This window comes from Dendrobates tinctorius, unplaced genomic scaffold (genome assembly GCF_039654945.1).
Source record: "Dendrobates tinctorius isolate UK_male_01 unplaced genomic scaffold, ASM3965494v1 ptg000117l, whole genome shotgun sequence".
NCBI lineage: Eukaryota > Metazoa > Chordata > Amphibia > Anura > Dendrobatidae > Dendrobates > Dendrobates tinctorius.
In genome coordinates, this window is record NW_027361785.1 from 2,889,076 (window position 1) to 2,914,569 (window position 25,494).

The window sequence follows — 25,494 nt, forward strand, 5'->3', positions numbered from 1 at the left end:
ACTGTAGTCAGAAAATAAATACTTTGTTTTAAAAGTAACTTTACTAATTGTTACATTTATTTCCCTTTTTTTTTTAGGTGACTGATTATCAAGAATTAATTAAACTAAAGGTGAACAGAAGAAACATTCCTAACCATCCCGGTTTATGGAGGCTCAGACCATTATTAATCATATCTGCAATGATGTCTGACATAAACACAAACTGGACATCGAATATCAGTTATGAAACCTCTTTGTCGTACTTGGACAATGATGAGTCACAATCCCAAGCTCCTGTGATGTCTAGGACAGGACACACAGTGGTAGCTATTTTTCTTGGATTTATCCTTGTCTTTGGCTTCCTTAATAATTTCATAGTGTTAATTCTCTTCTGCAAGTTCAAAAACCTAAGAACTCCGGTCAATATGATGTTATTAAATATAAGCATCAGTGATATGCTGGTCTGCATATCTGGCACAACATTGAGTTTTACCTCTAGTATTCAAGGTCAGTGGATCGGTGGAGAATATGGCTGTCAATGGTATGGCTTTGTCAATTCCTGTTTTGGTAAGTAAATTGTGTATATATTATCTGATTGTCATATGAGACTCTCTTCACATTACATTTAAAGGGAATCTGTCACCCCATTTTTTGAGTATTAGCTGCCAGCACTGCCATCAGGGGCTTATCTACAGCATTCTGTAATGCTGTAGATAAGCCCCCAATGTAACCTGAAAGATAAGAAAAATGAGTTATATTATACTCACCGGTGGGGCGGACCGGTCTTGGTCCGATGGGTGTTGCAGTCCGGCGCCTCCCATCTTCTAATGGTGACGTCCTTCTTTGCTGCCTGTCGTGGCTCCTGCGCAGGCGCACTGCTCTGCCCTGTTGAGAGGTCTGGCACCTGCGCACTGCAGGACTCTGTCCTCAACAGAGCATATCAGTGCGCCTGCGCAGGAGCCATGACAGGCAGCAAAGAAGAGGACATCACCATTAGAAGATGAGAGGCACCGGACCGGACCGCGACACCCATCGGACCAAAACCAGACCTGGACCGCCCCTGGGTGAGTATAATATAACTCATTTTTCTTATCTTTCAGGTTACATCGGGGGCTTATCTACAGCATTACAGAATGCTGTAGATAATCTCCTGATGGTGGTGTCGACAGCTGATACACGAAAAATGGGGTGACAGATTCCCTTTAACATAGAGTGGGTATGGAAAGTATTCAGACCTGTTTAAGTGTTTCACTCTTTGTTTCATTGCAGCTATTTGGTGAATTCAAAAAAGTTCATTTTTTTCTCATTAGTGCACAATTTTGACAGAAAAAAATAGAAATGTAGAAATTTTTGCAAATTTATTAAAAAGAAATGCTGAAATATCACATGGTCATAAGTATTAAGACCCTTTGCTCAGCATTGAGTAGAAGCACCCTTTTGAGCTAGTACAGCCATGAGTCTTCTTGGGAATTATGCAGTTTTTCACACTTGGATTTGGGGATCCTCTGCCATTCTTCCTTGCAGATCCTCTCCAGTTCCGTCAGGTTGGATGGTGAACGTTGGTGGACAGCTATTTTCAGGTCTCTCCATAGATGCTCAATTGGGTTTAGGTCAGGGCTCTGGCTGGGCCAGTCAAGAATGGTCACAGAAAACTTTGTTGAATTCACCAAATAGCTGCAATGAAACATTTAAAGGGGTCTGAATACTTTCCATACCCACTGTATATGGTTGTGCTCAAAAGTTTACATATACTGACAGAATTTTTGCTTTCTTGGCCTTTTTTCAGAGAATATGAATGATAATACCAAAACTTTTTGTCCACTCATGGTTAGTGGTTGGGTGAAGCCATTTATTGTCAAACTAATGTGTTTTCTCTTTTTAAATCATAATGACAACTCAAAACATCCAATTTACCCTGATCAAAAGTTTACATACCCTGGTGAGTTTGGCCTGATAACATGCACAGAAGTTGACACAACTCGATTTGAAGGTAATATTCTCACCTGTGACAAAAGTCAGGAAAATTGTTCAGGTTGCAAAGAAAAACCCACAAATAACATCAGCAGAAATACTGGACCCTTTGAAAACTAGACCAAAATCACCAGGATATGTAAACTTTTGATCAGGGTCATTTGGGTTGTCAATATGAACCCACTGACCCCATATGCTTATTGGCCTAAGTTTGTGGAGTATCATTTATTCTCTTCTACTGAAACACATAGACAACTGATATAGAATTTGAGGGTTTTTTAACTGCCTTTTTTGTCTGTGGTATTCCTTGTCATGTTTTTGTGTCAAATTCTTCAAAATGGTGCACACTGGTTAGTAATTTTATTCCCAAAATTAAGGATGATCTTTTCTGTCTTTTAAATTTTTTGTGCCTTTTTAGAGCCAAAAAGTTGTGTGATGCTTTACAATGTCACACGTTTGTGCTCAAGTGCACAAAAATAAAATTAAACTGATTTTGTACTCACATACAGTGCTAGAGTAGATTTGCACAAAAAATGTTTTAAACATTTTGAAAAATTGAAAATGATGAATCAGTAAAGATGAGAGATTTTATTTGACTGAAATTTAGTTGTACTCAAATTTTACAATAATTCATATTTGCCTCATGCGGATTTAGCAAAATGGTGGCTAGCTGGCTGCCATTATGCTGAACTGTAGAGGGCAATCAAAGGATTGAAAATACTTATACTCACCTTACTGCTCACACTCTCTGACCACTCCGCTTCTCACCCATCTCTCTTCCGATTTTGTTGCATCTTCTTATCAGTATGCTAAGTGCTAAAATCCCTGTTGCACACTTAAGAACAAGACATGTCATGATTTTATGCATGCATGCGCAGCAGTGATCCAGACTAGCTTTCCTAGGCCTGGTTCTGACCATGAACTCATACATTCAAGATATGCACCTTAAACGTACATGAGCAGCACTGTCGCAAGCGTCAACAGAGCAAGAAGTCCCAGCCTAACAAGCAAAAGGTCTGAGATGTTTGAAACCTTACGCGTTCAAGTGCAAAACCGTCCCAGGCCTCATCAGAGCCAGAAGTCCTTGGCTCACATGAAGAGACCAGGAACTCAGCTTTCACGGTGGTGATGAAAAAGTGTGACATAGATGGGAGATGATGAGGAGTAAAGATGAGTGAATATTTCAATGTTCGGTACGGCTCATGACCGCCGAATTTGCAATATTCTCTGAATATAGCCGAACATACACAGCACAAAAGCCGGTGATTCTCAGGCTGTGTGACAGCATGGGAAACACAGGCGTAGCGCTTCTGATCAGTGGCGAAATCATCCCCGTCAGTCAGAGAGACGCAGTTCCCACGCTGTCAGAAGACAGCGTGAGTGCTCAGTTGTGATTGGAGGTAAAGAGTTGTGTCAGCTAATGGGACTACAGCTCCCATCAGCTGACACTTGCTAATAACAGTGACAGCAGAAGCCGCTCCTACTCTGTAAATAAATAATTTTTTAAAAAAACCTGTGTGGGTTCCCCTGTATTTTTGATAACCAGCCAGGCAAAACTCACAGCTGGGGGCTGCAACCCTCAGCTGTCAGCTTCAGCAAGGTTGGTTATCAAGAATAGAGGAGTCCCCACGTCGTATTTTTAATTATTTAAATAAATAATTAAAACTGCTGTGACCTTGGTGAGATCCCCGCTAGCACCGTGGAAAAAGTCACTGAGTTCACCTCAGTTCAAGCACAGTGGCTTCACAGCAGATCACCATGAGAAATTTTTCACCATGATCTGCGGTGAAGTCACTGAGCTTGAACTATGGTGACCTCATCACTGACTTTTTCCCACGGTGCTGAGATCACGGCAGTTCAGCCCTGCTGGAAACTCAGCCTCAGTGACTGGAGGTAATCTCGATGAAGTCACCATTAGTCACTGAGGCTGCGCTCGCTGCAGCTCATTCACCAGTGGTTTTCAGCCTGGATGGTCGCATCTTGGCACCGTCCATGTTGAAAACTATTAATCCTCCAGACATGGATTATGGCGTGGGACAAGAACGACAGACATTTAGATATGGTATATTGTTGTTCTTTTATTTTAGTTTTATTACAGGAGAACGAGGGCTTCAGTGGAATTAGGCGTTAGGTGAGTATAACTGTGTTAGTTATTTTTAAATAAAATGGAAAACTGTGTTTAGTCTTATTTATAATGAAGAACTTTATTCTGGCTGTGTCTTTATTTACCATACAACTACAGGATTAGCAATGGATAAGTGTCTCATAAACGCCTCTCCATTACTAATCCCTGGACTTGATGTCACCTCCCTGACAATACAAAGGTGACATCAACCCAACAAACATGAACCCTACTTGCCACCGCTACAGGGCAAGTGGGAAGAGCCAGGAAAAGCGCCAGAATTGACGCATCTAATAGATGTGCCATTTCTAAGCAGTTGCGGGCTGCTATTTTTAGGCTGGGGGCCAATATCCATGGCCCCTTACCAGGCTCAAAATACCAGCCCCCAGCTGTCAGCTTTAGCAAGGTTGGTTATCAAAAATGGGGGGACCTCACACTATTTTTTTTAAATTATTTATTATAGAGGTCAGATGCATCTGATTATCTACCTCCTGATGATCCGGTTAGGAGAAACGCGTTGACGTCTTCTTTTATCAACCACCAACCTTGAGTACCATTTTATCTTCTTACTGTTATCAATATTTTTTCTGCTGCATCTGTCAAAATTATGTTGCTGGCATAATTTATGCCTTCCATATTATTGTATTGCTGTGCTGCCCTTGTTAAGCATCATTAGAGATATCAGGGATTCCAAGGGACAGCCGTCGTGGAGTGGGGGCGCCATTCCGCTCACCAGTAGGGTGCCAACCTCTGCTGACAAGAAGGCTTTCAGTCACAGGGAACAGTATAGTTAGGTTCTCATTTGTTTTTGCACATGTCACTTTAATGTCTGTGTCACTTGCACTCATTTTGCACTTTCTTCTTGTTGCCTACCCAACTACCTCTATCTTGGCAGCCTCTATAAAGCTTCTTTCCTGGACAATTGAGTGACCGTATGTTGCACTAACCAAGGGGTTTATAGGAGATTTAGGGTACAGCCGCCATGGAGCGGGGGGCGCCAATCTCGATTGTGTTTAGGGTGCCAACCTCCGCTGTCAGGTAGTTCTACAATAGGGCTTCTATCTAGGGCCATGGTAGGTAGCACGGTTGGTTGTTTCACTGTGTGGTTGTCTTGTTTTAGTTAAAAGGTTCAATAAAGGTTATATTTTATATAATTTATATCAGACGTTAAGCAGATGTAAGGCTCCTGGACAACTGCTTCCATTATCCGATACCTGGTGCTGCTCTGCTAATTACACTGAGGGCAGGAGCGGATGATGGGGGTATTCATCATCCGCTCCTGCACTGTACATAAATAATTAAAAAAAAAATCTGCCCGGGTTCCCCCCTAATTTTGATAACCAGCCAGGCAAAACTTACAGCTGGGGGTGGCAACCCTCAGCTGTCAGAGTTTGCAAGGTTGATTATCAAGAATAGAGGGGTCCCCATGCTGTTTTTTTAATTATTTAAATAAATAATTTAAAAAAACGGCATGGGGCCCCCCGTTTTTGACAACCAGCCTTGCTAAAGCTGATAGCTGGGGGCTGGTATTCTCAGGCTGGTAAGGGGCCATGGATATTGAGCCCCCTTCCTAAAATAGCAGCCCACAACTGCCCAGAAAGGGCACATCTATTAAATGTGCCAATTCTGGTGCTTTGCCCTGCTCTTCCCACTTGCCCTGTAGCGGTGGCAAGTGGAGTTCATACTTGTGGGGTTGTACCGACAAATATGGGGTTTCATTTGTACCGAATGTTACCGACTTTTTCTGATTTTAAGAAAAATGCTCGTGTTACCAATCATGAATCCTGATGTACCATATTCATGCCGAATTTATGTTTGGCCATCGTTTTCCGAACTTATTTGCTCATCTTTAGTGAGAAGCAGAGGGGCCAGAGAGGTGAGCAGTAAGGTGAATATAAGCATTTTTTTTAACATATTAAGTTTATTAATAGATTATTATTTATAAGACATGAGCCGATCAGGCAAAATTCATATTCACCTGTTCAAGTCAATTTCCCCAGGATTTCCCATTTGCATGTAAGTTATTCTAAGGGAATTAAATGTTCCTTATTAGACTCTAAGGTCTGCCCAGATCACAGATCATAATCATTGAAATATGTAAGAAAGAAAAAATCCTTATACTCACCTCTCTGGCCCTTCCGCTCCTCACCATCATCTATCGGGTCCTCATTGTTAGGCATCGGATTCCGGACACTGCACAGCGGGAATCCAGAGCCAGACATCCAGCGGTCTCCTATTCTCCTCTGACCGCTCCGGGTGCTGCTCAGCAATCACGGCGAGCCAGGCGTGCTACTCAGACTTGCTCTGACAGCCTGGATGTTGCTGCCACCTCTGGTGCAGCAATGGTAGCGCATCCTGTTCTGCAGGGAACCGCTCCAGAGGCTAAGTCCTCATGCCATGCTACTGGGCATGCCCGCAAGGTGACCTCTCACTGGAGAGCAGGGGTCACATGCTCAGGTCCTGCGTCAGATCTGATTGGTCCTTTCCAGGGTACTGGAAGGTCCCGGAAGCGCATGGCTATAAAAAGCCCGCATGGCAGCTCGGCCATGCGCTAGTGTAGCATATTATGCTGTGTGTGTATGGTGATGGATGCATGAACTGGTGACTGACTTATTATGAAACCCCTTCCCTTGGATAATACGATTGGTGACTGTGTGTTGGGTTAGTCAGCTCCAGGTTGTGGCAAGCTACATGCCATTGTGCGATCCACGCCTACACTAGCGTCCATCGGTGCCCGGTTCTCAGCGCCGACGCTTGCGGCTTTAGCTGCCGCTGCGCTGCAATACCAGCAGCTATTGGTGTTCGCGGCTGCGACGCCACACGCCGGCTCCTGTGACGTTAACAGGGCCAGCGCCTTTGCATATACAGTATTTTTGCCCAGCGACTCTGTGTCTGTACAGAGCCACTCCTAGCGTTCGGGTGACGTTAACCCATGCGCACTACGGCACCTTCTGGTGCATCTGCCATTGTCCAGCAGCGGTCTAGTCACCTACCGCACGGTGGACCCCGGGCGGTGAACGCACCTCCTATTATTTATTATTATTTCCGCCGTCCCTAACATTACACTAGCGCCAGGGTCTGGCTGGCAATGGCAGACGTGCAGCAGTTGCAGCGCTATATTCGGCAGCTGGAGAGCAGGTTGGCGGCTATTGAGAGCGCCAGCTCAGCAGCGAAGACCACACTAGCTGCTGCCCAGACAGTCGCCGAGGCTGTCTCACGTGCGCCCACTCTTTTGCCCATGCCGACACTTTCTCGCCTCCCGCTTCCCGACAAATTTTCGGGTGACAGCGCCACCTGTAGGGGATTCGTCAGTCAGTGCTCAATTCAGCTTGAGTTACTGGCTGCACGGTTTCCTACAGAGTGGGCTAAGGTGTGGTTTATTGTGTCACTTTTGTCTGGCAGAGCATTACAGTGGGCCACGCCATTGTTGGAACGTGATGATCCCGTGGTTCATGGTGCTGCGCAGTTCCTCGCGGCCCTAAAGCTGGTCTTTTTGGGACCACGGATCACGCACGACACCTCTTTACAATTACTCTCCCTAACACAGGAATCACTCTCGGTCAGCCATTATGCCGTCCGGTTCCGGACATTGGTTTCCGAGTTAGAGTGGCCGGACAAAGCCTTAGTCCCGGTGTTTTGGAGAGGGTTGGCTGAGCACGTTAAAGACACTCTAGCTACCAGAGAGGTTCCCACAAGTCTGGAGGATTTGATTGCCGTTTCCACGCGCATTGACCTCCGGTTTAAGGAGCGCGGGCTGGAACGGGCACAATCCAGACGTAGGGTTAACTTGGCTCCCACATTCACCGAACCACTAATATACCCCGCACAGGAGCTTTCACCCTCTGAACCTATGGAGGTGTCTCGCACCGGCTCTAAGCCACGATCGATGCGAAGCTCTGCACGTTGCTATCAGTGCCGACAGTTTGGTCACCCGGCTAGCACGTGTCCTCTGCGGGCGAAAAGGTGTCCACGCCCAGTGGCTGTAGGTAGTGGGCAGTCCAATATGAAACCCTTCTCACCCAAACCGGTTTTCCAGGGCATCTTAGACAGTGGGTCCTCCACCTGGGAGGCAGAGGTTACCGTAGACTCTGGGGCCGAGGGGAACTTTATGTCTTCTACCTTCGCCCAGAAGCACGCCATTCCACTGGTATTATTACCTCAGCCTCTGACCATCAGGGTGGTTAACGGAGCACCGTTACCCTCTCAGGTGACCCATCAGACAGCTCCACTAGGGCTCACTATCTCACCCTCTCATCATGAGACTCTGTCCCTGCTAATCCTGCCAGACGGCATCGATCAGGTGCTGCTCGGGGTTCCCTGGCTTCGGTGCCACTCTCCTCATATCGAGTGGGCGACAGGGAAGATACTGGCCTGGAGCAAGGACTGCGAGGGGAGATGTCTGAGGGGCAGTCTTCAGGTGGCTTCCACTGAAGTGCCTGCGGATCTCTCCGCACTACCTAAACCCTACCACCAATACGCAGACGTCTTCTCCAAAAAATCTGCAGAGACACTCCCGCCCCACCGTCCTTACGACTGCCCGATAGACCTCATGCCAGGCACAGAACCTCCTAGAGGCTGTGTGTATCCACTATCTCTCCCTGAGACTGAAGCTATGTCACAATACATCCGGGAGAACCTGGCTAGAGGCTTTATCAGAAAGTCGGTGTCACCGGCTGGTGCAGGGTTCTTCTTCGTTTAGAAGAAGAGCGGAGAGTTACGCCCCTGCATTGACTACAGAGGTCTCAATGCGATCACGGTTAAAAACAAATACCCTCTACCGTTGATCTCTGAGTTGTTTGACAGGTTGCGAGGGGCCCAGATCTTTACTAAGTTGGATCTGCGAGGGGCATACAACCTGATCCGCATTCGCGAAGGAGACGAATGGAAGACAGCTTTTAATACCAGGGATGGCCATTACGAATATCTGGTTATGTCTTTTGGCCTTTGTAATGCGCCAGCTGTCTTCCAGGATTTTGTCAACGACGTCTTCCACAACATGCTTTCTACCTCGGTGGTGGTATATCTGGATGATATACTCATCTTTTCGCCAGATTTGACTACCCACCGAAGGGACGTCTGCAGGGTCTTCGACCGTCTGCGGGCGAATTCCCTCTTTGCCAAGCTGGAGAAGTGCCAGTTTGAGCAGGAGTCCTTACCGTTCCTGGGCTATATCATCTCGGCCCAGGGGCTGGCCATGGATCCTGCCAAACTGCAAGCGGTAATGGACTGGCAAGAACCTCATTCACTCAAAGCGGTGCAGCGCTTTCTGGGGTTCATGAACTATTACCGCCAGTTTATACCACACTTTTCCACCCTGGTAGCTCCTTTGGTTGCTCTCACCAAAAGAGGAGCTAACCCCAACGCTTGGTCTGAACAGGTCTCCAAGGCCTTCTCGACTATAAAGTCTCATTTTGCTGGCGCTCCCATCCTACATCGTCCCGATGTGAACAAGCCATTTATACTAGAGGTAGATGCCTCCTCTGTCGGTGCAGGAGCAGTTCTTTTCCAAAAGGACGCTCAAGGTCGGAAGCATCCCTGCTTCTTCTAATCAAACACCTTCTCACCGGCAGAGAAGAATTACTCCATCGGTGACAGGGAGCTGCTAGCCATGAAGTTGGCCTTTTCAGAATGGAGACATCTCCTGGAGGGGGCTCGGTTTCCCTTCCAGGTATATACGGACCATAAAAATCTGGTCTATTTACAGACTGCCCAGCGCCTGAACTCCCGTCAGGCTAGGTGGTCGCTCTTCTTTTCCCGCTTCACCCTGCACTACCTTTCTGGAGAGAAGAACGTCCGTGCGGATGCTCTCTCACGCTCAGTGGTCTCGGCGGAAGAAGGAGAGGCTGAGCCTCGGTTAATTCTCCCGCCGGAGAGTTTTACGACCGTGGCTCCAGTCGCTCTCGAGTCAGTGCCTCCAGGCAAGACCTTGGTGCCTCCTCAGCTACGGCCGGAGGTCCTCGCCTGGGCACATGCCTCCAGGCTGGGTGGTCATTTTGGCAATAAACGGACCACCGAACTCCTGGCAAGGTCATATTGGTGGCCACATATGGCTCGAGATGTCAAGGAATACGTGCAAGCATGCGTCTCGTGTGCTCGAAACAGACCCTCTAGACAGAGGCCGGCGGGGCTGTTGTATCCCTTGCCAGTGGCGGATAGACCATGGGAGATGGTTGGCATGGATTTCATAGTTGGCCTGCCCAAGTCTGGTGGCAGTACGGTCATCTAGGTGGTCACCGACCATTTTTCCAAAATGGTGCACCTGGTGCCACTCGCACGCCTGCCTTCCACTCGAGGTCTGGCCACTTTGTTTTTTAAGCACGTATTCCGTTTGCATGGCATGCCGGACAAAATCGTGAGTGACCGAGGTCCCCAGTTTGCGTCTCGGTTTTGGAGGGAGCTCTGCAGCCTACTCAGCATCGAGCTAAATCTGTCCTCCGCCTACCATCCCGAGACGAATGGCTTGGTCGAGAGTGCCAATCAGACCTTGGTCACCTATCTACGGCATTTTGTCTCTGCCAGGCAGGATGACTGGGCATCCTTGCTACCTTGGGCTGAATTTGCCCTAAACAATGCGGTGGCTGATTCCACTGGACAGACGCCCTTCCTCTTAAACTACGGCCAACATCCACGCGACCCTGTCCCGATGCCAGTGTCCTCCACTGACTCCAGGGTGTCAGACTGGGCAGTGGAGGCCCGGGACATCTGGGATCGCACTTAGGATGCTATCCGTGCCTCTAAGGAGAGGATGAGGGTGTCCGCTGACACGCATCGGCGACCCGCTCCAAGCTTCTCCCCTGGCAACATGGTGTGGCTCTCCACCCGAAACATCAAACTACGGGTCGAGTCCCCTAAGTTCGCGCCGCGATATATTGGACCTTTCAAGGTCCTTGAGCGAATTAGCTCGGTGGTCTACCGCCTGGCTCTTCCTCCACATTTAGCCATTTCGGACGTGTTTCATGTGTCCCTCCTCAAACCAGTTCACATGGTCCGGTTTTCTGAGTCATCGGCCGGGTCGTCAGACTTATCGTCTGACGAGTTTGAGGTTAATGCCATCGTAGGGCGCAGGTTTGTCCGTGGCAAAAAATTTTATTTAGTGGATTGGAAGGGTCATGGTCCTGAGGCTCGAACCTGGGAGCTGGTGGAGAATATCCACGCACCGCTCCTGATCGCAGCTTTTGAGCGCAGTGGGCCTTAGGAGGGGGGGTAATGTTAGGCGTCGGATTCCGGACACTGCACAGTGGGAATCCAGAGCCCGACATCCAGCGGTCTCCCATTCTCCTCCGACCGCTCCGGGTGCTGCTCAGCAATCACGGCGAGCCAGGTGTGCTACTCAGACTTGCTCTGACAGCCTGGATGTTGCTGCCACCTCTGGTGCAGCAATGGTAGCGCATCCTGTTCTGCAGGGAACCGCTCCAGAGGCTAAGTCCTCATGCCATGCTACTGGGCATGCCCGCAAGGTGACCTCTCACTGGAGAGCAGGGGTCACAAGCTCAGGTCCTGCGTCGGATCTGATTGGTCCTTTCCAGGGTACTGGAAGGTCCCGGAAGCACATGGCTATAAAAAGCCCGCATGGCGGTTCGGCCATGCGCTAGTGTAGCATATTATGCTGTGTGTGTATGGTGATGGATTCATGGACTGGTGACTGACTTATTATGAAACCCCTTCCCTTGGATAATACGATTGGTGACTGTGTGTTGGGTTAGTCAGCTCCAGGTTGTGGCAAGCTACATGCCATTGTGCGATCCACGCCTACACTAGCGTCCGTCGGTGCCCGGTTCTCAGCGCCGACGCTTAAGGCTTTAGCTGCCGCTGCGCTGCAATACCAGCAGCTATTGGTGTTCGCGGCTGCGACGCCACACGCCGGCTCCTGTGACGTTAACAGGGCCAGCGCCTTTGCATATATTTTTGCCAAGCGACTCTGTGTCTGAACAGAGCCGCTCCTAGCGTTCGGGTGACGTTAACCCGTGCGCACTACGGCACCTTCTGGTGCATCTGCCATTGTCCAGCAGCGGTCTAGTCACCTACCGCACGGTGGACCCCGGGCGGCGAACGCACCTCCTATTACTTATATTTGGTGCGTTCCGCCGTCCCTAACACTCACCACATCTTCTCATCATTGTTGTTCAAGTTGAAATCCCTGGTACTCTCACACCATGCCTGGACTTTCGGCTATGATTTAGAGATGTGCACATAGGATGAGTGTGTTCTGCACAAGCGAATGGAAGGTCACAACTTAATGACTTCATGACATACACCGTGGTCTTATGCATGTACAGAACTTTCCCGTGCCTCATTAGCTGTAGCTCACTTGTCAGCATAGCTATACATACAGGTACATGATGGGGAGATGAATTCATGACAAGCCTAGATGAGGCAGGTTACATTTTACATTTAGCGATGCACCAGCGATCCGACCAGCGATATGACCCGGTCAGGATCGCTGGTGCATCGCTAAATGATCGCTAGTGAGCTTTCAGAGCTTTCACACAGAAAGATCTCACAGCGATGCAGCAGCAACGCAGCGCACGATACTCACCTTTCACACACAGCGATCCAGACGTCCTCCCGCCCGCGTCCAGCGTCGCTCGTCTCACACAGCAGGAAGCCCAGCAGGAAGCAGACGACGAGAAATGGAGCCGCCCGATCTCGTGCGATCAGAGATGGACAGCGGGGGAGCCGGTCGGAGGTAAGTATCACACAGCGATATCGCTAGCGGTATCGCTATAACGTCACAAAATCAGTGACGTTTTAGCGATATTGCTAGCGACATCGCTATATGTAAAACCCCCTTTACTGCTCTTCTACCTTCACAGACATGTATTTGATCAGATAAGCAATTACTTAATTGGATCAGCTCTGATCTTCACAAATTACAGCAATGAAAGTCAACTTAATTTTTGGAAATAGCAATTGCCATTTTTGCCCTTAGATACTCACAGATGTGAGAGAGAATGAAAGCACAATACTTTCTAAATTCCCCTACTGCTTCAAGTCTCACCTTCTTTTATTGTACAGGGATTTATTTCATTTTATTTTGTGCTTTAAATCATTGTACAGTCTCATATGCCACTCACAGTATCACTCACACTATCCTAGTTTTTTAATTCAATTTTTTCATGCTTGTTTCTTTCATATTGGGTACTTATAAGTTTTTTAGGATAATCACCTAAAGATGAACCAATCGTTTTCATTGGTTGCTTCTTTGATCAAGACATGTTCTCATCAATCTCTTAAGGTGAAAATGTCATACATTTTGATAGGTTTAAATTACTAAATCTCTCATGTCTGGAAAAAAAATAATGAGTTCAGAATGAGTCTTATATTCATTAAGAACCATGGGCCTTGCACCCATGCTTTTTTCCATACGGTACTGTTCCATTTTCTCTGGCATCTATCTATTGTGGGGATGTGGCTCGCTTAGGTGCAGCGGGAGACAAATGTGAGACAGGTTCTTCCACAGTGCTTGCAGTTTATTCACGGCATAAACGTACAAGGCAACGTAACAGCAAACAAATAGCCATTTAGCTCAGGCAAAATAACACAATGTCCATAGTTGTAGACTCAGAGCAGGAGTCTCAGCACACATGGGAGGCTTAGTCCTCCCCACACACAACTCCTTGGTTCAGGAGCAGGCCACATTATAAGGCTGTAGCCACACCCACGTTCCCAGCAGCTGACTGGTCACCTGACTGTGACCTCACCACAGGTCCTTCAAACAAAAACAATAACAATATCTGTTATGCTTTACTTCTGCCTTACATTATAGAGACAAGCCATTTATGAGACACATATCTCCCATCGATTACACGACCCTTAGCCCTGCCACATACCTCCCCCCTCTGCCTAAAGCCGTGGGGCTTGGCACTTTCACCTACCAGGCAAGGGATTCTGGAGAGGGCATCGGCATTCCCATGTAGCTTCCCGGCCCTATGCTCTACATGGAAGCTGAAGTCTTGTAGGGCTAAGAACCAGCGGGTGACCCTAGCATTCTTGCCCTTGGTTTCCCTCATCCACCTGAGTGGGGCATGGTCGGATATTAACCTAAACTTCCGTCCCACCAGGTAGTACCGTAATGTGTCCACTGCCCATTTTATGGCCAAACACTCCTTCTCTACAACTGAGTAATTTCTCTCACAAGAAGTCAACTTCCTACTCAAGTAGAGAACAGGATGCTCCTCCCCACGTATCTCTTGGGAAAGGACAGCTCCTACCCCGACATCTGAGGCATCTGTCTGGAGGACAAATTCACGTTTAAAGTCTGGGGCCACCAAAACGGGTTGCTTACAAAGCGCTCCCTTCATTTCTTGGAAGGCTGACTCTGCTTCTTCGGACCAGCTGACCATCACTGACTTTGTCCCTTTAAGCAGATCAGTTAGAGGTGCAGCCATTGTGGCGAAGTTTGGGATAAACCTCCTGTAATATCCCACAATCCCCAGGAAGGCTTTAACTTGCTTCTTTGACAGAGGTCTCGGCCATGTTTGAATTGCCTCCACTTTATTGATTTGGGGTTTGATCTCGCCACGCCCCACTACATATCCGAGGTACTTGGCTTCTTCTCTCCCCAAGGCACACTTCTTCGGGTTTATTGTAAACCCTGCCTCTCTTAGAGCGTCAAACACTGCTTGGACCTTTTCCAGGTGAGTCTCCCAGTCCGGGGTAAAGATGACGATATCATCCAGGTATGCAGCAGCGTATAGCTTATGAGGTGCAAGGATTCTATCCATCGCCCTCTGGAAGGTTGCTGGAGCTCCCTGTAGGCCAAACGGCATCCGGACATACTGGAAGCACCCGTCTGGTGTGGAGAATGCCGTCTTCTCCTTGGCTTCCTGTGCCATGGGGATCTGCCAATATCCCTTGGTCAGATCCAAAGTGGTTATGTACCTGGCAGGTCCAAGTCTCTCGATGAGCTCATCAACGCGTGGCATGGGATAAGCGTCGAACTTGGAGACCTCATTCAGCTTCCGGTAATCGTTGCAGAACCTCCATTCACCATCAGGTTTTGGGACCAGGACAATCGGGCTCGACCAGCCGCTCTTGGATTCCTCAATGACCCCGAGCTTCAACATACGCTGCACCTCCTTGGAGATTACCTCTCGCCGGGCCTCAGGAATACGATATGGTTTCACGTTCACCCGCACATGTGGCTCGGTCAGAATTTCGTGCTCCACCACCTTCGTGCACCCCGGCAACTCTGAGAACAGGTCCCGGTTTTTCTGGAGTAACTCCCGGCACTGCTGCTTCTGGGCCTTCGATAGAGTCTCCGCTATGGTAACGGCTCCAACCTCCCCTTCTAGGTTGCCCAGCAAGCACGGAGTTACCGCTGGCTCTCTATCTTGCCACGGCTTGATAAGGTTAACATGGTAAACCTGGTATGGCTTCCGTCTTCCGGGTTGGTGGATCTTGTAGTTTACGTCTCCCAGTTTCTCCACCACCTCATATGGCCCTTGCCACTTGGCCAAGAACTTACTTTCCACCGTCGGGATTAGCACGAGAACTCGGTCTCCCGGATTGAACTGCCTCACTCTGGCTGACCGGTTGTAGACCCTGGCCTGAGCCTCTTGTGCCTGGCGGAGATGTTCTTTAACAATGGGCATCACCTTTGCAACCCTCTGCTGCATCAGTGCCACATGCTCAATGACGCTTCTGTGGGGCGTGACTTCGGCTTCCCAGGTTTCCTTGGCTATATCTAGGAGACCTCGCGGATGCCGGCCGTACAGAAGCTCGAAGGGGGAGAACCCCGTGGAGGCCTGGGGAACTTCACGGATAGAAAACAGTAAATACGGTAAGAGACAATCCCAGTCTCTACCATCTTCCTCTATGACTTTTCTCAGCATGCTCTTCAGGGTCTTGTTAAACCTCTCAACAAGGCCATCTGACTGTGGATGGTACACTGAAGTCCTCAGCTGGGAAATTTGCAAGACTCTGCACAATTCTCTCATCACCTTGCTCATAAAAGGTGTCCCCTGGTCGGTCAGGATCTCCTTCGGCAAACCCGTCCGGGAAAACACATGGACCAGCTCACGGGCTATACTCTTCGCAGAGGAGTTTCTCAGGGGAATGGCCTCAGGATAGCGTGTGGCATAGTCCAGGATGACTAATATATACTGATGGCCCCGAGCTGATTTAACTAAGGGACCGACCAAGTCCATGGCAATTCTCTCAAATGGCACCTCAATAATGGGCAGTGGCACAAGAGGGTTCCGAAAATGAGATGTGGGGGCAGTTAACTGACATGTCGGGCAGGACCTGCAATAGTTTACTATTTCCCGGTGACACCCAGGCCAATAGAACCTCTGTACAATCCGTTCCTGGGTTTTTTCCACCCCCAGGTGTCCCCCCAAGATGTGTGAATGGGCCATGTCCAACACTTTTCGTCTATAGGGGCCTGGTACTATTAACTGCTCTGCCACCTCCTCCCTTATTTTCGTGACCCGGTACAACAATTCCCCACTCAACATAAAATGGGGAAACCTTGTGTCTGCTCCCGGCTCTTGTGCAACCCCATTAATGACGGTGACATTGTTAAAGGCTTCCCTTAGTGTGGGGTCCCTATGTTGGGCAGTCCCAAAATTCTCCCCGGCCACCCCTAACTCCGGGATGTCAGGTACAGGGGACCCTTCCTCTTCATCCCCAACAAGGACACATAAAGGGAACTCGTCTGCCTCTGGTGGTGGCGATACCTCAGTGGGGTGGATTGGTTCCCTGCTCTTGCTAGCACACTCAGAACCCATCCCCCACAGATCCCAAAACAGACAGAAATCCCGGCCAATAATTATGGGATGCAACAAGTCTCGAACAACGCCAACTTCATGCGACTCGGTGCCATGCGCCGTTTCAATCTTCACCCTAGCCATAGAGTAGTCCTTTGCATCGCCATGTATGCACCGAACACCAATCTTTTTACCCGGGAGTATGTTTAGAGGAAAACTGGCCCTCACAAGGGTCACCAAGCTCCCGGAGTCCAGAAGCGCCATTACTGCTCGACCGTTCACCTTCACGGGACACGCTTGTGGCCCCTTGTTAGGTAGCGAGTTCACACTGCAAGCTGGATATGCGTAGTATGAACTACGGCGTCCCATGCGGCAGTCCATCTGCTCGGTGGTCTGGGGACAACGGGCCGCTATATGTCCTGGCCCATGACACTTCCAGCAAATAACACCCGAGGGGACCTTGGGCACCGCCTCCCCCGCCCCTTTTGACCTTGGACGCACCACCCCTTTTTGTGACTCCGCCCCCTGCTGGGACCCCCAATATGGAATGGGCTGCTTCCCCAAGGAACCTTCCATCCCCTGGTATCTCTCAACCAGCCCAACCAGTTCATCAGCATTTTGGGGATCACCCTGGGCAACCCAAGTCTGTAGAGGTCTCGGCAGAGAATGCACAAACCGATCCATCACAACTCGCTCTACCATCTGTGCAGGGGAAGCCGACTCTGGCTGCAGCCATTTCTGGACCAGGTGCAACAGGTCAAACATTTGGGAGCGCGGGGGTTTGTCCCGGTGATAGGCCCAACGATGCACTCTCTGTGCCCTGGTAGTCATTGTTACCCCCAAGCGGGCGAGAATTTCCGCTTTTAATTTGGGATACTCTCTGGCATCTTGTACCGTCAGGTCAAAGTACGCCTTCTGGGGCTCCCCCGTTAGGTAAGGGGCCAGTACCTCCGCCCACCGCTCTGGCTGAAGTTTTTCCCTCTCAGCCACCCTCTCAAACACCGTCAGGAAGGCCTCCACATCATCCTCAGGGGTCATTTTTTGTAATGCGCGTCTTACCGCCTTCTCGACGTCGGTGGCATCAGCCCGACCTGGGGTTGGGGCGCTCGTCCTGCCCTCCTGGATGGCGGTTGCCAGAAGCTGCATCTGCTGCCGTTGTTCCTGCTGGCTTTGCTGGAACTGCTGCCGCTGCTCCTGCTGGCTTTGCTGGATCTGCTGTAACAACAGCTTGTTGGTTTCCTGCTGCAGTGCCTGGGACTGGACCAGGTGTTTCATGAGGTCCTCCATGATTCCAGGCAATGCTTGTTGCCCCGCTGCAAACTTCACCCAGGACATGCAGCAACTGTCTCAAGTCTCTGCTGGGACCGCTGCCCGCACGTGTACCACCAATTGTGGGGATGTGGCTCGCTTAGGTGCAGCGGGAGACAAATGTGAGACAGGTTCTTCCACAGTGCTTGCAGTTTATTCACGGCATAAACGTACAAGGCAACGTAACAGCAAACAAATAGCCATTTAGCTCAGGCAAAATAACACAATGTCCATAGTTGTAGACTCAGAGCAGGAGTCTCAGCACACATGGGAGGCTTAGTCCTCCCCACACACAACTCCTTGGTTCAGGAGCAGGCCACATTATAAGGCTGTAGCCACACCCACGTTCCCAGCAGCTGACTGGTCACCTGACTGTGACCTCACCACAGGTCCTTCAAACAAAAACAATAACAATATCTGTTATGCTTTACTTCTACCTTACATTATAGAGACAAGCCATTTATGAGACACATATCTCCCATCGATTACACGACCCTTAGCCCTGCCACACTATCTATACATTTAATCATTCTATACTTATAAAATGAGGAAAAGATTGCTGGGAAATATCCAATATTAATCTCTTAATGCAAAAATCACATACGTGTGTGAATATGGGTGAATATGGGTGTTACCATGTGCAGAGAGGGCTAAGGAGTAGAGATGTGCAAACCTGAGCTTAAAAGTTCAGCGTTCATACCGGACAGTTAGTGTCCAGCACTAGATGCTGAAAATGGACTTTCCCGGAACTCCAATGGATTTGCGAGAAGGGGAGAAGGAAAGACAGCTCACAGATCAGTAATTATAAGTGATCAGACAATCACAGGTTCAAGTCTTGTAATTTAACTAAAAACTAAGGTAAAAAGTGAAAAAAATTTAAATACCGTATAAGCCGAGGCCCTTAATTTTGCCACAAAAAAATGGGAAATCTTGACTCGAGTATAAGCTTAGGGTGGGAAATGCAGCAGCTACTGGTAAATTTCAAAAATAAAAATAGATACTAATAAAAGTAAAAATAATTGAGACATCAGTAGGTTACATGTTTTTGAATATCCATATTGAATCAGGAGCCCCATATAATGCTCCATACAGTTCATGAGGTGCTCATAAGATGCTCCATACAAAATACGCCCCATGTAATGCTCCATAAAGTTCATGATGGGCCCCATAAGATGCTCCATACGAAAAATATGTCCCATGCTGCACAAAGGTTAATAAAGGCCCCATAAGATGCTCCATATTAAAATATTTCCCATATAATGCTGCATAAAAGGTTAATGATGGCTCCATAAGATGCTCCATAATAAAATATGCTACATATAATGCTGCACAAAGGTTAATGAAGGCCCCATAAGATGCTCTATATTAAAATATTCCCCATATGATGCTGCATAAAAGGTTAATGATGGCCCCATAAGATGCTCCAGAGGATAATATGCCCCATATATTACTCCATAAAAGTTGATGGCCCCATAAGATGCTCCATAGAATAATATGCCCCATAAGCTGCTCCATAAAGGTTGATGGCCCCATAAGATGCTCCATAGAATAATATGCCCCATATGCTGCTCCATAAAGGTTGATGGCCCCATAAGATGCTCCATAGAATAATATGCCCCATATGCTGCTCCATAAATGTTGATGGCCCCATAAGATGCTCCATAGAATAATATGCCCCATATGCTGCTGGGATAAAAAATAAAATTACATACTCACCTCTCGTCACTGCGGGCCAGGTGCTGGTGTCCTGAGCAGGCAGGGACAAGGGCGCGCTATGGGGGCCAGGTGCCAGTGTCGCCGCTGGCTCAGGCCCCCGGCACTTGCAATATTCACCTGCCCCCGTTCCACTACCACACGCTGCTGCATCTTCCAGGTCCTCTGGCTGTGACTGTCCATGCAGAGGCACTAAACACGTCATTGCGCCCCCTGATCTGAATGTCACAGCCAGAGGACGCGGAAGAAAGAGTGGCGCACGGTGGTGGAATGGGGACAGTTAAATATCACATGGCTCCCCCTGTCCTCCCCGTCATACTCACCCCCTCCTGGTGCAGTATCTGCCATTTTTGCTTCTCTGTTATCCCGGGGCCAGCAGCTCCTTCCAGTGTTCAGCGGTCACGTGGTACCGCTCATTAAAGTAATAAATATGTGCTCCACCCCTATGGGAGTGGAGTTGCGTGCATATTCATTACATTAATGAGTGGTACCACGTGACTGCTGAACACAGGAAGAGCTGCCGGTTGGCGCTGGATACCACCTGTGAAGCAGGGAAGTACAGAGACCGTGCCAGGAGGGGGTGAGTATGATCTGAGAGCCGCCGGCTCCTGCCGCTCCCCCTTCCCTGCCTACTCCTTGGGACAATGACTCGAATATAAGCCGAGAGGGGCACTTTCAGCCTAAAAAAATGGGCTGAAATCGAGTATATACTGTAATCATTCAAATCACCCCAGTTTTCCCAAATTAGAAATAAAAAAATAATCTGTTATTGTCATATCTGTAACAGTCCAGTCACTACAACTGACTTAAACATGCAATAGAAAGCAACCAAAATATCATATAATATATGTACCCCAGATTGGTATCAATAAAGTTGCCAACTTGCAAAAACCATATCTTATACAGCTCGAGTAACAGAAAAATATATACATTATGGGTCTCAGAGAATGGCAATATAAACCATTTTTTACTTTGACGGAGTCAGCTTACGCTGAGTCGTTTTCTATAGAGTGGACCCTCTGGGTCGTGGCACCCACCCACCTAGGGTGAGATGACCTTGTGAGGAACCACCCACTATACAGGGAGTGTCAGGGGCAAGACCAAGGGAGTGAGCCACCACGACAGCTGGGACCAGACGGCCGGCTCAGGTAGACACTAAGTACGAGTGTCTGACGACAAAGGACGTGCAGGAAACAAGACAAGACAAAACGTGAATTCAAGGCAGCTTCATTAAGGCAAACTCAGGGTAACATCAGGTGAAAAACGTGATAACAGGCAAAACACAGAAAGGTGCGTGCGTGGCACGCCAAGGTCCATGGCATGGTACGTGCCAGGTGGCACGCCTGGGTCAGGGTTCAAGGCAAGGTCCTGTGCGTGCCGAGGGACACGCGAGGGTCAGGGTTCAAGGCAAGGTGCTGCACGTGCCGAGGGACATGCCAGGGTCAGGGTTCAATGCAAGGTCCTGCGCGTGCTGAGGGACACGCCAGGGTCAGGGTTCAAGGCAAGGTCCTGCGCGTGCCGAGGGACAAGCCAGGGTCAGGGTTCAAGGCAAGGTCCTGCGTGTGCCGAGGGACACGCCAGGATCAGGTTCAAGTCAGGGTGCGTGCTAAGAGACACGCCAGGGTTCAGGCAAGGGCCTGTGCGTGCAAGAGGGCAAGACAGGGTACAGGCTAAGGCCTGTGCGTGTAATTAGAGAAGCACGCAAAGCACAGTGCAGAGACAGCATGGGTGCAAGGAAGCACAGAGAGCACAGCTGGAGCACTGGCTAGCTGGTCGGGCTGAGGCACAGACAGACGGGCAAGACTCTGGCGAACCCGGCTGGGGCATAACAGGCGACACAGCTGTCACCGGCCAACGAGCACGGCTGAGGAACAAGGAGCAGAACGTAGGCAGAAGCACAGAGCGTGGTCAGAGAGAGAGGGACTAGCAGCGGAGCGTAGGCCGAAGCCCAGAGCCGGGTAAAGGGAGAACCTTGAGACTAGCCATGAAATGTGCTAGAGAGCATGCTAGGACAGAGTCTAGCAGCAGAGCGTAGGCCGAAGCCCAGAGCCGGGTCAAGGCAGAACCTTGAGACTAGACATGGAATGTGCAAGAGAGCACCATAAGACAGAGTACGGAAAACCAGGCAGAGACAGAGAACGTAGAAGTACTACAAGGCTCAGAATACCAAAGGCCAGACATGGCGAAACAGGCAAGGCAGAGAACAAAGGAAGTATTACAAGGCAAAGCATAGCAAGGACAAGACATGACGAAAACAGGCAAAGGCAGAGAACATAGGAAGGACTTCCAGTTCAGATCCTCCAGGATCATAGAAAGTATTGCTAGATCAGACTGGGCTGGACCATAGAGAAGGTCACATGATCAGGGGCTCCAGAAACACTGAGAGGTTAGCTGGATCAGACAGTGCTGGAACATAGGAAAGGTCACATGATCAGGGGCAGGACCACATAGAGGATTGCTGCAGGCAGAGCAGAGACGGCTGGTCACACAGCAACGGCATGTAGCCATGAGGTAAAACACACATGCGCACTTGGGTCACCCTCACAGGGCTGTGGGGTACTCGGTACCGGGTCGGTCTCTCAGAGGGAGGTGTCACAGCAGCGGTGACCCGGTCCGTGGCCCTGGGCGCCCATGTAAAAGGGGTTTGAGTGGTGAAATAAAGTTTATGAGTGATTTGTGATGCCACCTGTGGTGTTCGGCAAGGGAGGTGTTAAGCCGACGCTGCAGATAGATCGTCTGGGACAGATGGTGGGGTGCAGCAGTGATGTTATAGCCCTCCACAGGCAGGGCTGTAGTCCTAGGGCAGAGTAGATGAAGATAATAGATGTTGAGGAAGAGGGTGCAGTGTCTGGCACAGAGTTGTAGCAGTGCTGAAGAAGTTGCAGAAAGAAGGCAAGGACACAGCAGAATGTAGTTTCTTTACCTTTACTTGTAAGTGCAGTCCAGGGTCCAGATTACAGATGGCATAGGAGATGATTAGCCTGGAAGCAACTCAGGAATCTCTCTATCAGATGGGTTGTGTAGTCTCCTCTCTAGCGCTTACTTGAGGTACATGCAGTACAGTGTTACACTGACGTTCCTCCTTCTTCTTCCCTTTTGGATCTACCTCGTATGGCAGACAGCTGTAGCCTTCTATCACTCTTGGTTCACCCTCCGCTGTTGTGCCTCCGAGTCTTAGTTGGGAATAGAGCATTTACAGCTTCCTATTCCTCTGGTTTCTGTTGCAGGACCTTCAGTATCCATACAACCGTGGAGACCAGGCTCCAGATCATGCGCTATCACTGGGAGGGAGCTCTATATCCTCAGCTCAACCTCCAGCTTCTCTCCACATGTCTACACTCTTTGCCCTCCTCACGCTAACTGACTAATTTCCCTTCCTGGCCCTCAGAGTGCACTCCTCCCCCAATTCTGGTTCAGAGCTCCCTCTGCTGGCCTGGGGTGGGAACTGTGTTGCATGACATGGTTAACTGCTAGAGAGACCCTTCATTGCTTCCAAGCCTGACATCACTCTCCCTGGAGGAAGGCAATGCCAGTGTGACGACCATACTCCTGGGGGCGCCACATTCCCCCTAGGGCAATTCAGCACTCCTGGGCTGATGAAAAACATACACAACATATAAACAAATAACAAATATAGTTGTACAAGATTTCAAAAAATGAAAAATTACAAAAACCAAAGGCTCCAAAAATAGTCCTGTGATGATAAGTCCATGCATCAATGTCCATGGTCTATTCCTGGGCAAATGGTGAACAATGTACTAAAGTAGTGACCACACCTAGTCCAGTGGTCAAAATGTCCATAACACAAATGTGAAATCTCAAAAAGGAAATTTCTTACAGAATATCTGTAGGCACAAAATTTGAACAGTTACTTATATACATGTTAACACTTACATTGCTTTAACTTATTCATATGCGGAATCTAAGGGGTGGTATACCTTGAGTAGTACGGGTAGACCTACGTAACGTTGAGGATCTTACTGGTTGCCTGATGCTAACTACTGGTGTAGTGGGTGATGTACTGGATACACTACTGGTGGTTCTGTGTAGTACAGGGATACTAGATTTCCTAGGACCACTTCTACTCACTGTGGGCATGACAGATTCACCACTGGCAGGGTGAGGGTTCTCTGGCTCCACTGCTGGTGTGGCATCTGCTGCCTAATTTTCCTGATTTTCAGGATTTTCTTGAGTCACTTCTCCTTGTACTACCAGTTGGGGAAACGTCAACACTGGCACTACTATGGCATCGTTTACTTTAATCCAATTTGCAGGGAATTCTCCAAGTATAGTGCTGACCTTTTCTTCTTCTATGGGTTGGATGTTATTTTGTTCTTCTACTCTTTCCTTTAGCTGGTTAGGGCATAATTTCAAATGATCCCTTGATATTGCTGCTGAGGTTTCTCCTCCATCTTTACTAATAAGGCACACCATGGTATTGTCAAAGTTTGAGGGTAGAATGGTGTAGGGTTCAGCTTCCCATTGGTCATCCAACTTATGCATCCTTCTTTTCCTCTTTAGGACTTGTTCTCCTGGTGACAAGGGAACTGCAGGTGCATGCTGATTGTAGTTCCTCTCTTGTTTTTGTCTTGCCTGAGATAGACTCTTTTCCACACACTCTTGTACTCTTCTGTACTGTTGTTGCCTCTCTGTATCCCAGCCAACATCTGGTGATGTCACTTCAGGTGTCAGGACTCCCATATCCAAATCAATAGGCAGCTTACCAGGCCTTGCTCTCATTAGGTAGGCTGGAGTGCAGTTGGTGGAATTCACAGGAATGTGGTTGTAGAGGTCAACAAGATCTGGCAACTTTTCTGGCCACAGATTCCTCTCTTTCTAGGGCAAGGTATTCAGTAGGTCGATCACCACCTGGTTCATCTTTTCACACATGCCATTGGTCTGTGGATGGTACGGTGTTGTCCTGATCTTCTTGCAACCGTACAAGTTACAGAATTCCTGGAACACTTCCGCCTCAAAGGCTGGACCTTGATCTGTAAGCACTTGCTCTGGATATCCGTGTGGTCTACAAAAGTGCTGTTGGAATGCTCTGGCTGCTGTTCTGGCTGTTTGATCCTTGACAGGCACGACTACCAAGAATCTCGAGTAGTGGTCAACGATGGTAAGAGCATAAATGTAGCCTGAACGGCTTGGGACCAGCTTCACATTGTCCAGGGCGACCAACTCAAGTGGCTGTTTGGCTATTATTGGCTGCAAAGGAGCTCGCTGGCTGTTACAGTCCTTTCTACGCAGGTTGCATTGTCCACACTCTCGGCACCAATTTTCAATGGCTTTCCTCATACCAGCCCACTAGAATCTCTCGGAGCAAAGCCTCCAACTTCTTCCATCCGAAGTGTCCAGCTCCATTGTGGTATGCTTCCAAAACCATTGAAGCTTCCCTCTTTGGGACTACCACTTGCCAAACCAACTCATGAGTGCGGGCATTGATACTCCTCCGACACAGCTTTTCTTCATAGATGAACAGCCGGCCTCTTTCCTTCCACAACTGCTGGGTTTCTTCAGAAGTATCTGAATCCGGGCGTGAGTCAGCTTGTGACAGTAGCTCCTTCACCAGGTGGACTGTGGGGTCGCTATCCTGCGTTTCCGCCCAGTCATGATGAGGCAATGGATTTAGGGTGGCCTCTTTCAAGCCAGACCGTCTGTTTCTCACTCCTTGGGCACGTTGGGCCGCAA

General features: G+C 48.8%; 1 protein-coding gene across 1 annotated transcript in view; it reads left to right on the forward strand.

Annotated features, from left to right (window-relative positions):
• LOC141101407 (parapinopsin-like) overlaps nt 1-25,494 on the forward strand; it is a 428,410-nt gene that overhangs the window by 125,136 nt on the left and 277,780 nt on the right. Inside the window, exon 2 of the mRNA XM_073590484.1 lies at nt 78-546. Coding sequence (XP_073446585.1) covers nt 180-546 — 367 coding nt within the window. The 5' untranslated portion in view covers nt 78-179. The remainder of the gene's footprint in view (nt 1-77; nt 547-25,494) is intronic.